This window comes from Pleurodeles waltl, chromosome 7 (assembly GCF_031143425.1).
Source record: "Pleurodeles waltl isolate 20211129_DDA chromosome 7, aPleWal1.hap1.20221129, whole genome shotgun sequence".
NCBI classification, from domain to species: Eukaryota; Metazoa; Chordata; class Amphibia; order Caudata; family Salamandridae; genus Pleurodeles; species Pleurodeles waltl.
In genome coordinates this window covers 1418997326-1419013471 of record NC_090446.1, presented here as the reverse complement: position 1 = coordinate 1419013471, position 16146 = coordinate 1418997326, and the positions used below count along the sequence as shown (strand labels likewise).

Here is a 16146-nt window from a genome sequence, read left to right as displayed (position 1 = left end):
ATGCTGAGGGATGATACTTTTAATTTACTACAGTAACCGTGCCTATTAATCCATTGCTTTGGCAATTACTTTCCCCTCCACTATATTGTAACATAAGTTGTTTATGAAGTTGCGCTTGGGTTTTCAAATTTGGACACATAATTACACAAATAACTATTCCAATACCACCCACATAATTCCACTACACACCACATACACCCATTACACTCCTAGCCAAAACACATGGGTAAAAGACATTGGGCCTGATTACAACTTTGGAGGAGGTGTTAATCCATCCCAAAAGTGACGGAAAATTGACGGATTTACCACCAGCCGTATTACGAGTCCATTATATCCTATGGAACTCGTAATACGGCTGGTGGTATATCCGTCACATTGGGACGGATTAACACCTCCTCCAAAGTTGTAATCAGGTCCATTGTCATTTACAGCACCACTACCACTAACTCTCACAAATGTGAGACCTATTACATTGCAAATGCTTGTTTTAGAAGTGTAATAACTTCTTTAGATACTGCTTACAATTTTAGGAAGTTATTAAGTTATGTTACATGCGCTGAAACATAGATATCAACATTTTTCTTTCCACCACCTTCCTCTTAAATAACACAAAGTCTCTGCTAGGGTTTTGTTGGAGAAATAGTTTGAAAATTAGGGCATTCATTCAACAATTGTATTCACTAATCATACATGTTGGTGCCAAGAATTTAAAAAAGCATTGGTTCTTACCATCTGCTATAGTTAATTGAGGGGCCACAATTAGACTCATCAAGATGACAGACAGAGCTGAAAAGATGAAAGCAGAATTTATCGACTTGTGAGGATCCATTCTCATTGCCTGTGATTTGTAACAAATGCTCCTTTATGCAATACTCACCCTGCCTCAGAAGCAGTAGAGAAGAGCTGGAGCCTTTCATCCTCTTTTTGGATCTATGAGCAAACAATACTGATGAGCTGAACATTTACACAGAACACAGTTGGATGTAATCACATCTAGGAGAAGAGTTATGAAGTGTGTCATAGAGGACGAGATATAGCAGTGACAAGAAAAAAATGTGGTTTATAATAGGGTCTTTTTCAAACCTAGGGGTAATAGCATGATGAGCTAACACCATGACTGGGTGGTATAAACACTGGGTTTATATTTTGAGTCCATAACCTTACATGTTGCTACAAATAAGTATAAATATCTCAGAGCTCTAAATGAGCAACCTCGTATAACTGAGATACACAAAGAACAGAATGCAGGGATCTGACATTTGAAGCTACCACGTGGGTGGGACCTCATAACTTCATCTTCTATAATTTCAACACCTCCAAAGCTTTACCTAAATAACTTTGACTTACCAATTCTTTGACCTCACTCTAATTTAAAACTATTTTATGCATTCCATTGTATCTAAGAGGTACTCAAACACCTGTATTTATCTAAACAGAGAAAGAAAGTGATGTAAAATGTCCTGATGCTTACTGATAATCTTCATTACTCCTGGTCCTGGTCCTCTTCCCATTCATAACAAATGGAGATACATCTCTCCCAGGTAGAAAAAAAGAACATAAGTAATGCTGGCACCATACACCAGCCCTTCCCATTGGGAGTACTTAACCAGTACATACCCAGCATTCATTCTGAACATACCAAATCACTCCAACATGAAGGCTGGCATTTTGAGAGGGAGGGAGGTACCAGGAGTAATGACGATTACTGGTAATAGGACATTACCCCTCGGTCCCCCTCCCATTCATGGAGAATAAGGAAACCAGCCATCATACACCACATATATAACAAAAGGACACCACACCATTAGCAGCACCCAAAAGTTATTTATTAAACAGAGGAAAAAAGACACATTCAGGAATGCAAGCCTGCAAGACCCACAACTCAAAATTATCCTCACCACCTAGCACATTCTGGAGACGATAATGCCTCACAAAGGTATTGGAGGACAACTTTTGGCAAAGGGCAGCTCCTGCAACTCAGGCCATGAAGCCTCCAATCCCTGAGTAGAGAGCCCGGCACCCCTGCAGGAGAAGGAGACCCAGCTAAGGAGTAAGCCAGCTCAATAATCTACTTCATCCAACTGCTCAGAGACACAGAAGTCCCCCAATGAGGAAGCTCCAAAAGAGACAAACAGAGAGTCTGACTTTCAAAAAGACCATGTCTGCTCCAGAGATATCTACAAGGCCTGCCTCACTTCCAACAAGGACCAAGCAACCTCCTCAGAAGAGTCCTGAATCAACCCCCAAGGCAGGCAACACACCCTCCTGGGACTTAAGAAACCGTGAAGCCACCTACAGCATAAAGCAGGAATCCAACCTCTAGGTCACCCCATCAGCAGAAAATGACAAAAAGGGCTCCTGAGTCATCAGAGTCCCCAGCTTTCCCAACTGCCTAGCCGATGTGATGGCAACGAGAAATACAATCTTAAATGTGACAAACGTAATATCTGCAAGTTTTCAAGGTTCAAAAGGTGCAGTGAACAGAGCCTTCAACACCAGAGGGAAATCCCAGGAGGGACACAAGGGCTTAACCAAGGGGCTGGAATGAGAAAAGCCTTGCAACAGTTGTGACACCAAATCATAAACATCAGCCAGGTTTGCCCAAGGGGAGTGAAAAGCCTTAATAGGGGCTCACTGTGCCCTCAGAGTAGACACTGCCACCATTTTTCAAAACCCTCCCACAAGAACTGCAAGACATTAGTCAAGGAGAAATCCAGGGGGGACAACTGCAACGAATCACACCAGTGCTGAAAATTACCCCAATGCATCTCAGAGGACTTCAAAATGAAAGGCCGTTGAGACTGTTGGATAGCCACTGTTAAGTGCTTGGGGACCCCTTTGCGCTGCAATCCCCGCCTCTTAACCTCCACACAGAGAAATGAAGCTTCTGAAGGGCCAGCGGTGGAAAAGATCATAGAGGAGATGGGCAGCAAGAAAATAACTAAGGACCCTGAACTACCATCAACTTGAGACTGGGGAACTGAGACCTCTGGGGCCCAAAGGGCAACACCACAACCACCATGCTGGACTCCCTCAGCAGACAGACCAGAAACCGGGGAATCACAGCAATCTGGGGATTGTAGTACAACAGATGGCGAGGCCAAGAACATGACAGGGCAACCACCTCCAAAGCTACTTTCTGCCATGAGCAGGGGCAAAACCTGGGAACCTGTGTATTGTGCCAGGACACAAATAGTCCTAGAAAAGACACACCAAATGTCTTGCACACCTGCAAAAACACCTTCCTGGTGAGAGACAGTTCCTGAAAGGGAGGAAACACTGACTGAGGGCATCAGCCACCACTATGTCCACCCCCTGACATAAACAGCAACCAGAGACTGAAGATGACCCCCCGCCCCACTGAAAAAGAGGCAGAGACACAGCATTGAGAGACTTGGAGAGGATTCCCCCTTGATTGTTCAAATAAGCAACAGCCACCCATTTGTCTGATCAGACCGACAAATTGTGACCCACCAGGACCTGTTGAAACCCCATGATTGCCCTGTAGATCACCATGCGATCCCGCTTATTGGAATAAGGCCTGCTTTCCTGAAGAGACCAACGAGCCTGCAGTGACCGTTCCCCCAGAGTCGCACCCCAATCCATGAAACTGGTGTCCATAGTGAGGACCAGCAGAGGATCTGGTTGCAAATGAACACCCCTCAAAAAATGGTTCAGAACCATCCACCAGTGCAGGTCCGGAAAGATTGCTGGTATTAGCTGAACCCGCTGGTCCCAGTCTATGGAACACAGATTCCAAGAGGACAGCAGGTGAATCCACAGAGGCAGAATTTGAAAGTGTGCCCAAGGAACAGTGAACACTGCCACTGTCATGTGTCCCAACAGCCTCAACCAGCTGTGAACTGGCAAAGAGTCACTGACCAATGCATCCCTCACCACTGACTGCAACATCAAGGCCCTTTGAGGAGGAAGGAAGAACCTTGTTGAGGTTAGTCTGAAACCGAGTCCCAATAAAAGTTAGGTCCTGAGAAGGTTCCAACTGGCACTTCAGCAGGCTCAGAAGAAACCCATGAGCCGTGAGAGCTGCACACACAACCTGCAAGCTGTGAATAGGCTGTTCCACTTATGGTGCATGGGGAAGCCAATCATCCAGTTGGGGTAGGGGTGGGTGCCCTGGAAATTGAGAGACGCTACCAGCAGAGCCAAAATCTTGGTGAGGACCCACTGAGCTGACTGAAGGCTGGATGGCAGCACCAGAAACTGGTAATGAACTCCCTGAATGCAGAACTTCAGGAACTACTGGAAGTGAGGATGGATTGGCACATGTTAAAAGGCATCCTGCAGATCCAAGGTGCACATCCAATGCCTCTTGGCCACCAACGGAATGATCCTTTGTAAAGTATCCATTTTGAAGGGAAAGTGGAGGACAAACTTGTTCTGAGCCCTCAAATCCCAAACCAGCCAGAAGCTGTCCATTGATTTTGCCACCAGAAGGAAGATGGAGTAGAACCTTGTGCCCTGCTGCAATGGAGTAACCATCCGATTGGCTGCTTTCTGCAAGAACAAAGAAAGTCCTTGAGACACGGCCACCTGTTTCTCCTTTGGGGAAGTCCAAGGAGTGGGACGGACCCCCAATACAAGAGGAACTGTGCTGAACTCTATCCAAAAAGCCTGTTTGCAAGAGTTGCAGCACCCATGTGTCTGAAGTGGATACCTCCTACGCCGGAAGGAAGTGATGGAGACCCCAGCCAACCACAGATCCAGCTGTGCCATATAATCAGGCTTGAGGCTTTGGTGGGGGGGGGGGGCTTGCCTTCAAATCTGAACCCCTACATGAGGAGAACCTCCCCTGGGCCTTGGTAAAATGACGACGAGAAGGCCGGTGAAAATGGGACTTAGGCTTCAAAGATGGCTTATCCGCACAAGACAACTTTAGGGAGGAGGAATGTTTCTTCTCCTTAAACAGCCTGTGCAACTTTCTCCTGTTCTGGCCCAAACAGTGCATTCCCCTGGAATGGGAGCCTGAAGGCAGACGATTTCTGCATGGAAATAGTCCTCCAGTCCTTCAAGACCAAGTTCAGACAAGCCCCAACTGAAAGCACTAACATATGGACTACATCAAAAGAGATCTCAGACAGATATTCCAATTGCTTCTCATTCTGCTCCAGAATATCAGAGCAATCAGAAGAATCATCAAGTTACCAAAACAAAGACTTAATGTCCGTAATGAGTGACTGAGCCACATAAGTGTCATAGATCCCCATCCTAAGGGCCAGATGAGAGACAGAGTACATCTTGCGAAGAGAAGCATTCACCCACTTATCAATAGCATCCCTAATGAATGCATCCTCAGCCAGGGACGTCTGTCCCACAAGACTGGCCACAAAAGAATCAATTTGAAAGAAGTCCAGCAAATCCTTCAGCGAATCCTGCAACAGGTACAGTATGCCCATTAAGCATGGCAGCATGATCTTGTCAGGTCTCTCCATTAACGCTTGAGGACTTCATGAATACAGGGATGCACTTGGACAATAAGCATTAAGCGGCGCTGCAATCTGAAAGTGTAGCAAGAGGATGAAATATCCAGCATCTCCTCATAAGGAAACCCCATATTAGACTTAACATGTCTGATCAAGTCCGACAACAATCACGGGCAATGTATTTCTCCTTCTGTAACTCAGGACCAGGCCCCTTGTCGTGCAAACCAGAGGACTGTGAAGATGAGCTAGGGAGACAGGCCTTAGAGCGACCAGAGCCCCTCCATTTCCAACAGAATCTCCCCAATAAGTTGCCTGAGCCTAGAATCCTCGCACTCCCTGTGCCACTTTGCCTTAAAAAGCAAATGAGAGAATGGAGAAGAAGAGGAGGAAGACGGAGAAGTAGACTCCTCCCCATGTTTGCACCTCAATGAATGCTTGCCCATGACACAGCAGAAGGAATCACTGGGAACAATACGTCACCCCAGCAACATGAGAAGAACCACAGCAAAAAGACACTATCAGAAGAAAACAGCAAAAAACAACTGCTTGCAGTACTTACACCTGGAGTGGGCCAAATATAGGCTCCTGGACACCACACCACCATCCAGAAATGCTCATTAGCACAGGCGCATGCTCCAAACAGCCTGTGCACCTGTGCATCACACACACCTCCTCCCGGAATTCAGGCAATACACAGAAGATCTTCCCCGCAAGAGCTTCCTGGCTCACCAGAGCACCAGCAACTGCAGCGCATCTCCTTGCCCAAACGGCAGCCAGGGACGCACCAAGAATGCCATCCACCATGAGACCTGGGCTCCGGAGGAAACTACAGCAACAAGGGAAATATCTGCTGCCCAAGTGTCCTTCCGCAAGCCCCGCAGGCAGAAGGACGTGAATCATCCAGAAATGCTGACCACAGAAAAAACATCACCACCCCTTGCCCCATGAGAACAGCTCCAGTACTCCATGTCCATTCTGACCCGACAGAAAAAAAAGAACAGAACGAATGCTGGGTAGGTACTGGTTAAGTACTCTGGATGGGAGGGGGTTAAAAAGGGTCCTAGCATTCCTTATGTTTTTTCTTTTTTCTGCCTGGGATATCTCTATCTCCACTTGTCATGAATGGGACGAGGACCGGGCATACCAGGGGGTAATGTTGATCAATAATTTTGTTATTGTTTGAAAATCAAAGAAAAAGTGGGTTACCTTTGTTCATCGCTAAGACATATGTTATCTGGAGTCAAGTGATAGCAAAAGTTATCAGTTTTAAATCAAATATATATTCAATGCAAATTAGTGTGTCATAATTTACTCCTCATGTAAAGCAACAGATTTAAGTAAATGTAACAAATCCACAGAATATAGTAAGACACAAACACAATTCAAACACAAGTACATTACAATAACTACTACTTTCAAAAACAACACTTTATAATACATTTATTTCTTAGTAATGATGGGAAAGAGGAAAACAATTCAAGGGCACATTAATAATAAGGTACTCTACGATAGATATGAGTTTGAGGTAGATTGAGGTTCTACTCATTTCTTAAATAACTATATAGGGTCATAATAGTGATTGGTTCAGGGTGGTGGGGGGGGTGATTGTGTGGTAGGCCAGGGATTCGGATTTAAAATTTCTCACATATATCTCATTGCACAAACCTATAGCTTAAATTCAAGCTTCTGATAACCAGTAAATGACAATGTGTTACTGTACTCTTCACAAGGTACAGCTATTGTTTGCGTTCACATGGTGCCTCAGGATGGAGGACACGCCTTGGATGCATGCCTAAATACAGCTTAAGGATTTAATTATGGTGTGCACTAAGAGGGCAGGTGCCTTTATGGACTGCAAATGTAACCCCAGATGGATATGCCTATGAATTTATCTAATTCCTGCATGTGGCATCCAGGCACTGCCGCTACTGTGCTTTGCACCAAGATATCTCACACCATAGCAGTGGAAGCCACTTCAGTGGTAACAACCTCAAGCCATAGTGATTACTTAAAAAAATAAAATAAAATAGTGTTGCCTCCTTCACACTTGTCCATCACACTGGCAGATGTTACACCACCTATACAAACCTTTAAATGAGATACTAAAGGCATCATTACCTGTAATCCAAGGAAGACAGCATCAGGGAAGCTTTATACCTGGTACCAGGTGCACAATTACAATCATTTTGAGGTTTCCTGCACAGAATGGGTCCTAACATGCACAGCTGCAGTTTGTGTGCCCAACTGGCATGTTTCGAGCAGATTTTCTCTTTTAACAGTTGTATCATGCTTTGAAGTCCCGCTTCAAGCTGTCCGGCGATTTTTTTAGACTAAGCTGCGGTGTGGTCGCACTGATTATCGTTTTAGTGCTTGTGCTCCATACTGAGTTTTCAAGCCAAAGCACTGTCTTCACTGTCCTGAGGAGGCCTTAGTTGCTGAGGCCGAAACGCGTTGACTATAACGTTCTATGGAGTGACTGTTATAATTCCTGAAACACCAGGATTAAGCAAATTGTGGACTGTATCGGACATTTACCCCAGTGATTGACTCGTCTCACTGTTGCAGGATACTTCCCTTCTATTACAGTTACTACCTGGATGGATGACTGCTCGCCACTTGATGGTTTAGCAGCCTATATTTTTTATATATCACGGTGCTGGGTTGTAATTTTGTGTTTGGTTTGTATGTATATATTTAGGTTCACAGGTTTTAGTCTTTAGTTCGATAGGTGATCAGTTGACATTAGGTTTCATTTGATGTACTTGGAATAAAAGAAATTACGATTCAGTAAAAAATTGTGTTTTTTACTTAGATATTGAACAATTATTTGTCCTGGTTGGATATTTTGCATTGTGTACTGTTTTTGTCCCTAATCCAGGCGGGTTATAGGGACTCCCCCTCCTTCTATTTGTATTCTTGTAAATATGGGGCAGCGTTAAAAGCAATGGGTTTTGGGGTGTAACACTCACAGCAACACCCATTGCACGGACCTCTGACACAGAAAACTGCATTGTGGACATAAAGGGTCTGATTACAACTTTGGCAGAGGGGGTTAATCTGTCCCAAATGTGACGGATATCCCGCCTACGGTATTACGAGTGCATTATATCCTATGGAACTCGTAATACGTGGGCAGGATATCCGTCACATTTGGGATCCATTAACCCCCTCCGCCAAAGTTGTAATCAGGCCCAAAGTGGCTTAACTCCTCCTTGTAAATATGGGGCAGTGAAAAGCGCCATCAGAGCGTCACTGAAAGTGATACTCAGGAGGCTCTAGGGCCATGTAAATCGGGCCCTCAATCTCCAGGATAACCCTCTCACACCAACAGAAACTTGAGCACGATGAGCAACATATAAATGCACTTTAAAGCTTTTTCTAGAGAAGCATGAGAGATGTTCTTGAATATTTTCTTATAGTTCTTTTCAGTTTTGCACAATTCATGTATGTCAACAAAATACAGTGTTCCCTTTGAGAAACCATTGAGTTATGCAGCTGCTGAATTGCTTCACTTCTGTTGAGCAATTTAGACTAAAGTGCTTTAAAACAAGGCACTGTTAATGGGAAACGCTGAGATTTCCTATTTCGTTGTGCTGGCACAAACGTATGTAAAGTGAGGCAACATAGTGCACGCTGTTTCCTACCCAGCGCAAAGGGTTTTTAACTCTTTTTTCAGTGCAAATGCAACTTTTCTTTGTTCTACGCTGCTGTCAGAGAGTCATCAAAGAGGGATTACTGGGGTAGATCTTTGACAATTTAACACAAAACTCGACGTACTAGACAGTGCTTTGTGTCAGGGGAAATGTGCTCATTTGTAAAAAAAAAAGCACAGCACACATTCAACATGTGGGAACTTCTCAGTTTGTTTATGCACAGGAATTTGTACGAGAAGGATACATTCCCAGCCGGAAAGAGAACACTCACCTATGCACCATGGTGAAAGGAAGTGCCTCATAGCAGAAAGCATTGTTTGAGCACGTGCGCTGGGGATGGCTAGAAGACCACTATGTAGATTGGGCTCAGCAGTGTGGTTTCACCCTTGCACAAAGCGGCATAGCGCATTTGGATGCTGCTTTGCATTGCATGGAAAATGAGTCAATCTGGGCCATAAAGTCTTCCTGATATGGCTATAAGTATATGCTTCAACTAGTGAAGGGTTCTGTTCTCTCCATTAGTAGTAGTTGGCAATTAGAGCCACGTTTCCCTTATTCTGTGCACATTAAAATTAGGTCTTTCAAAATGGTTGTGCTGCCTTGAAAAAGGAATTAGGAGGCCCTTTCGGTTAATCTTCTCGCCCAATGATTCGAATACTTCTTGCTTAGTACTTTCGAACTTGCTTGTCTTTTGACTTATTTCCCGTATTTAAATAATGCAAATTTCTTGAACTTGTCGAAATGTATTTCACACCTTTGTAAGTGCAGAAGCAAACTCCTGCTAAGTTTGTAATCCATGATTATTAATCAATGTTATTGCCACTGGATCAGAAGGCTCGCGTTTTAAATCTGGCCAACCCTCACATTTTCTTCTTTTTAAATTGTTTTAGGGTACAACAGTCCTCCCACCATGAAAACTTTCACCACGTTTTCCTGAGAAAGCTTACGTGCCCTGCAGTAAAATGGGCTGGAAGCGTGTATAGTGGAATACCAGAGAACCTGACAGGAGTTCTAGGTAGTGTACATTGGCACTCACGGCCCATTTTTTTTTTTGAGCACACAAGTGTTGTAATATATCTGTGGGCTTTTAACCACACCCAGCGTTCGCCCATCACTATAACTCGTTCATGGGCTTGCCTTTCAAAAATCCTTTGTTATCATTGGAAAAATACTTTATGTTTGTCCCTTCTTGGGGCAGTTTGGTTACCACCTTGGACATCGACCCTGTTACATGGATTACTGCACTTTTGCAATACATTTGACTGCAAGTGAACTTCTTTTTCCTTTTGTGTGTCTCATTCATGCTGTTGTCGGCCATGGTGCTTTGAATCAGCTTGCTTATGCCAACTGTTTTACTTTTTATTTTCAATTTATGTGACAAGAAAAGTCCAGTTAGGAATTTACAATGCTAATAGTGATTACTCGAGCAAACGCGAGACCCATTGCTTTATTATGGACTCTAGGCTGACCCTCTGGGCACCCCCTACCACTCCCACAAGTGTCACAGGGTCAGGCTGTCCCTCTCCTACTCCCTAATATTTTCTGGTTTTTTTTTCAGCACACTTGGACTAAGCCTCTGAGTCCTGTAATAGCCAGCCCAACATGATAAAATGTGGTTGCCCAATGAGATTGTGAGGTCCAGGGTACATGAGGACCCCACTGGTAAATAGAAGTAAAGGTTCCCTCAGCCAAAAGGATTTGATTTTTTGTTAACATTTTCGGTCCTGTCGAGCAGAAACCCAATGGTGCAGATATTTCCAGCTTTTCTAGGAGGGAAACACCTTCATGACCACCCCAAACACCTCTTTAAAATCAAATTTCCCTGAAACATACGGAAGGAATTTACACCAAATAATGACAATTACTATAATAGTGAGCAGAGTCTTCTGGGGTAATGAACACTAGAAACTGTTGTTTTGGGCCCTCCCCCCACTTTTCTTGGACCTTGCATGTCAAATCAGTGTTAAACACATCAAGATAGAGCCACAGTGAGTATATTTTGTTTTTGAAAGATTTCAAGCAGATTCGTCGAACAGCGTCAAACATGTCAACAAAACAGACATTCATTTCCTGTAGGGAGGAATATTTGACTATAACTACACTGGCACTATCACTGCCAGTGTAGATAAAATATATGCATATCATTATAACTAAAACTCCCCCCTTTGCTCCCATGTTGTTTACATCACCCTTCACAGAAGTGCCCCGATGCAAATTACGTTCGCATTGGCGCTATACCAAGCAATAAAGATAAGCAAGCTGTTGGGAAGAAGAAACTACACTAATCCACCTGATGTGTATGTGTGAGTCTGGTTGGTGACAGGGCCTCATAATCTGCCAGCAGAGGCAGAGACTTAAACAAGAACTTCAATTTTGCAGCTGCTTTCGAACCATGCTTCTAGTCTGTGCCTTATATTAGCGGGTGGGTGACCATTTATTTTAAAGACTTCCGACTTCTCTTTTAAGATTTTTCTAGACCCTGAAAAATTGCACCAGCTAGTACACAGCATGACCCAACCTGCTCGAATTTCACAAGGTATTCGTCTAGTGACTCATGCAGCCATTCAAGATCATGGCACAGAATGATCTCTTCCCATCACATACCTTTCTGGCCTTGTGCTAAAGATGCGCTGTGTTCTTGGGCTTCCTCAGTCTGATGATCCCTGGCCGGTGTGTCAGCTCTTGAAGCAAGACGTAGGTCACTCACTGAAACTCCCAACACTTAAATCGTTTTTTTTTTTTTTTTTTTTACGATTGCATAATTGTGCAGACCCGCCCGCTTGGTGCAGTTTAATTGCCACTAGTTCAGAAGATCTTCTCAGGACGCGGTTGCATTAGTCATTCAAGTTAGAACGAGTGCCTGTTTGCAATGACCTGTTTTGCAAGACATTCTCGCCCTCTTATTGTGCTATACATGATATCATCGGATCCATTTTCCGTAATAACACGAAGAGCTTTTAATAAAATAGATTTTCATTCACTAGTGTCACTAGCTCACCTTACTTCTGGATCCAGCGTGAGGGACAAGTATTTAAAACTCCTTAGTATCCAAGGCCAGCCATGCACGATAGAGTCTGTAAAGGAGGGGGCTGCTGGGTGTTAGGGACACGGGGGGGCGGGGGGGGAGAATCAATGTCAAGCTCATAGGTGTTAGACCTGACATGCCTTAGGGTGGTCACCCCTCACTTTTTGCCTGCCTCCCTCCACTTTTTGGACCCTGTTTTGCTGGCTTTTAGACTCTGCACACTTTACCACTGCTAACCAGTGCTAAAGTGCATATGCTCTCTCCCTTTTTAAACATGGTAACTCTGGATCATACCTGATTGGACTATTTAATCTACTTATAAGTCCCTAGTAATGTGCACTACATGTGCCTGTGGATTAAATGCTACTAGTGGACCTGCAGCACTGATTGTGCCACCCACGTAAGTAGCCCCCTTAACCTTGTCTCAGGCTTGCCATTGCAAGGCCGGTGTGTGCAGTTTCACTGCCACCTCGACTTGGCATTTAAAAGTACTTGCCAAGCCTAGAACTCCCCTTTTTCTACATATAAGTCACCCTTAATGTGTGCCCTAGGTAACCCCTAGAGCCGGGTGCTGTGTAGGTAAAAGGCAGGACATGTACCTGTGTAGTTATATGTCCTGGTAGTGTAAAGCTCCTAAATTCGTTTTTACACTACTGTGAGGCCTGCTCCCTTCATAGGCTAACATTGGGGCTGCCCTCATACACTGTTGAAGTGGCAGCTGCTGATCTGAATGGAGCAGGGAGGTCATATTTAGTATGGCCAGAATGGTAATACAAAATCCTGCTGACTGGTGAAGTCGGATTTAATATTACTATTCTAGAAATGCCACTTTTAGAAAGTGAGCATTTTTGTGCACTTAAATCTTTCTGTGCCTTACAATCCACGTCTGGCTGGGCTTGGTTGACAGCTCCTTGTGCATTCACTCAGACACACCCCAAACACAGGGTACTCAGCCTCACTTGCATACATCTGCATTTTGAATGGGTCTTCCTGGGCTGGGTGGGTGGAGGGCCTGCTCTCACACAAAGGACTGCCACACCCCCTACTGGGACCCTGGCAGACAGGATTGAACTGAAAGGGGACCTGGTGCACTTCTTAGCCACTCTTTGAAGTCTCCCCCACTTCAAAGGCACATTTGGGTATAAAACAGGGCCTCTGCCCTACCTCATCAGACACTTGCTGGAGAAGAAACCTGAACCAGAAACTACATCCTGCCAAGAAGAACTGCCTGGCTGCTCAAAGGACTCACCTGTCTGCTTTCTACAAAGGACTGCTGCCTTGCTGTTGCCCTGCTGCCTTGCTGAACTCTTGTCTGGCTGTGAAAGTGCTCTCCAAGGGCTTGGATAGAGCTTGCCTCCTGTTCCTTGAAGTCTCAGGACCAAAAAGACTTCTCTCTTTTACTTGGACGCTCCGTGTGCCGAAAATTTCGACGCACAGCTTGTTTCGCGGCGAGAAAAACGCCGCACTCCGACGCTGATCGACGCAACGCTCTTGGGACGATCGAAGATCCGACGCACGGCCTCGCAAGGACAACGCCGCCCGACCTCTAGAGGAGAAATCGACGCGACGCCTGCCGTGAGATCGTAATTTCAACGCGCAGCCCCGCTGATCGAAGTCTAGAGGAGAAATCGACGCGACGCCTGCCGTGAGATCGTAAATTCGACGCGCAGCCCCGCAGACCGACGCGCAGCCGGAGAACAAGCCAGAAAATCCACGCACAGACCCGGGACATCTGGTAATCCCCTCGATCCACAGAAAAAGACTGTCCGCGCGCCGGAAAACGACGCCGACTTCCCCGCGTGGAAAATAACGACGCAAGTCCGTGTGTGCTGGGGGGAAATCGACGCACACACCCTTTTTCCACGCACCTCTTCCTTTGTGGCCCTCTGAGGAGATTTTACCACTCTAAACCAGGTACTTGTGCTTGAAAGAGACTTTGTTCGTATTCTAAAGACTTAAGACACTTTATATCACTTTTCAGTGATATCTCTACAATTTCCCATTGCAACTTTATTCTTTTTGACCTACAATTATCCTGATAAATATTATATATTTTTCTAAACACTGTGTGGCGTATTTATGTGGTGCTATATGGTGGTATTGTATGATTTATTGCACAAATACTTTACACATTGCCTTCTAAGTTAAGCCTGACTGCTCGTGCCAAGCTACCAGAGGGTGGGCACAGGATAATCTTGGATTGTGTATGACTTACCCCGACTAGGGTGAGGGCTTTTGCTTGGACAGGGGGTAACCTGACTGCCAACCAAAAACCCCATTTCTAACATTGGTGATCAGCGGTGAGGATAGGACTTGTATTTGTGCAGTGACATACAGTAGCTAAGTATTTCACTACCTACCCACAGTTGAAGGTCAACTTGGTTTTTATCTCTTTTTGCAAATCTGTTTTTTTTTTCCTGACAATTTTCAAAAACTAAATCCTCACTCAACATGTCTCTGACTGGGTCTCAGACAGGGGACTTTGACCTAGTCCAGTTGGATACATATACGGTCAAACAACTAAGAGGATTCTGCAGGGCATTGAGGGTACCCACCCAAGGGGCCTCCAGAAAGGAGGACTTTCAAGTGGCGCTGAGGGCCTGGGCAGAAGCCCATTTAGAGGATGATGAGGAAGAGGAGCCAGAAAATGGCCCCTCAGAGGGATTTTCACTATCTGTGGATGGTGTTACCACTGCAATTGTGCCCCCTTCCAGACCAGGGAGCAGTGTCTCTGTGCAAAGCCTGACCACAGAGGAAAGGAGAGAAGAAAGGGAGTTCCAATTGCAAATGGCAAAACTGAAAATTGAGGCTCAACAGGAGGAGAGAAGGGCAGAGAGAGAAGCCAAACAAGCTGAGGCTGAAAGAACAGCCAAACAAGCAGAAGCTGAAAGAGCAGCCAAACAGGTGGAAGCTGAAAGAGCTTTGGCTGAAAAGAAACTATTGTTGGCTCATGAACTGAGTCTCAAGGAGCTGGAGATCAAGGCGAGACAGTCTGAATCCAGCAATAATGGTGGCAGCATACAGACAGGACCTGCTGGAGAAAAGAAGGTTCGTATACCCAAAAATGTGGTGCCCAGTTTTGTGGTGGGAGATGACATAGATAAATGGTTATCTGCTTATGAAGTTGCACTAAGGGCTCATGAGGTTCCTGAAGGACAATGGGGGGTAGCTATGTGGGGTTATGTGCCGCCATTGGGGAGGGACACACTTCTCACATTGGATCAACCTGATCAAAACACATACCCACTTCAGAAAGCCACTTTACTTGCCAAGTTTGGGCTGACCCCTGAGGGATACCGTCAGAGGTTCAGGGACAGCACCAAACAACACACACAAACATGGGTAGATTTCTTTGACTTTTCCAGTAAGGCACTGAATGGATGGGTGCGGGGCAACAAAGTAAATGACTATAAAGGGTTATATGACTTGATTCTGAGAGAGCATATGCTTAATACTACTTTTACAGAGTTGCGCCAGCACTTGGTAGATAGTAAGCTGACTTATCCCAGGAAGCTTGCTGAGGAGGCGGACCTCTGGGTTAGCACCAGAGTGTCCAAAAAGGTACCTGGGGGGGACTCACACAAAGGTGGTCAGGGTTCCCAACAGAAGAAAGAGGGGGGAGATAAACTTACAGATAAGGAACTCTCAAAAGGCCCCCAAAAGAATTCCCAGGGAGGGGGTGGCAACTATTCCTTCTCTAGATTTGGGAAGAAGCCAGGGACATTTGACAAGTCAGGGAAATCCAACCCCAAATGTATGGAGTGTTACCAGTATGGTCACTATAAAGGCGACCCCCAGTGCTCCAAAAGGGCACCGTCCACTACCGGACAGACACCTGGGATAACTAGTGTAGCGCTTGGAGGGGAGATGGACCCAGATAGCTTTGGGGAGCAAGTAGAGATTTCCCTAGTGTCCCTGGGAGAAAGAGAAATGGTGCCCAAAGCCCACATGCCCCGAAATACTTCCAAGTACAGGCAGTGGGTCACCATTAATGGGCAGAAGGTGGAGGCTCTGCGTGACACAGGAG

General features: G+C 45.2%; 1 protein-coding gene across 1 annotated transcript in view; it reads right to left on the bottom strand.

Moving 5' to 3' along the window:
* The window catches only part of LOC138246427 (serine protease inhibitor swm-1-like), a 52960-nt gene extending 41159 nt beyond the window's left edge, over window positions 1-11801 (bottom strand). Inside the window, exons 1-3 of the mRNA XM_069201036.1 lie at window positions 11699-11801; window positions 878-930; window positions 730-786 (exon numbers count right to left, since the gene is read on the bottom strand). Coding sequence (XP_069057137.1) covers window positions 730-786; window positions 878-917 — 97 coding nt within the window. The 5' untranslated portion in view covers window positions 918-930; window positions 11699-11801. The remainder of the gene's footprint in view (window positions 1-729; window positions 787-877; window positions 931-11698) is intronic.
* Window positions 11802-16146: the final 4345 nt, after the last annotated feature.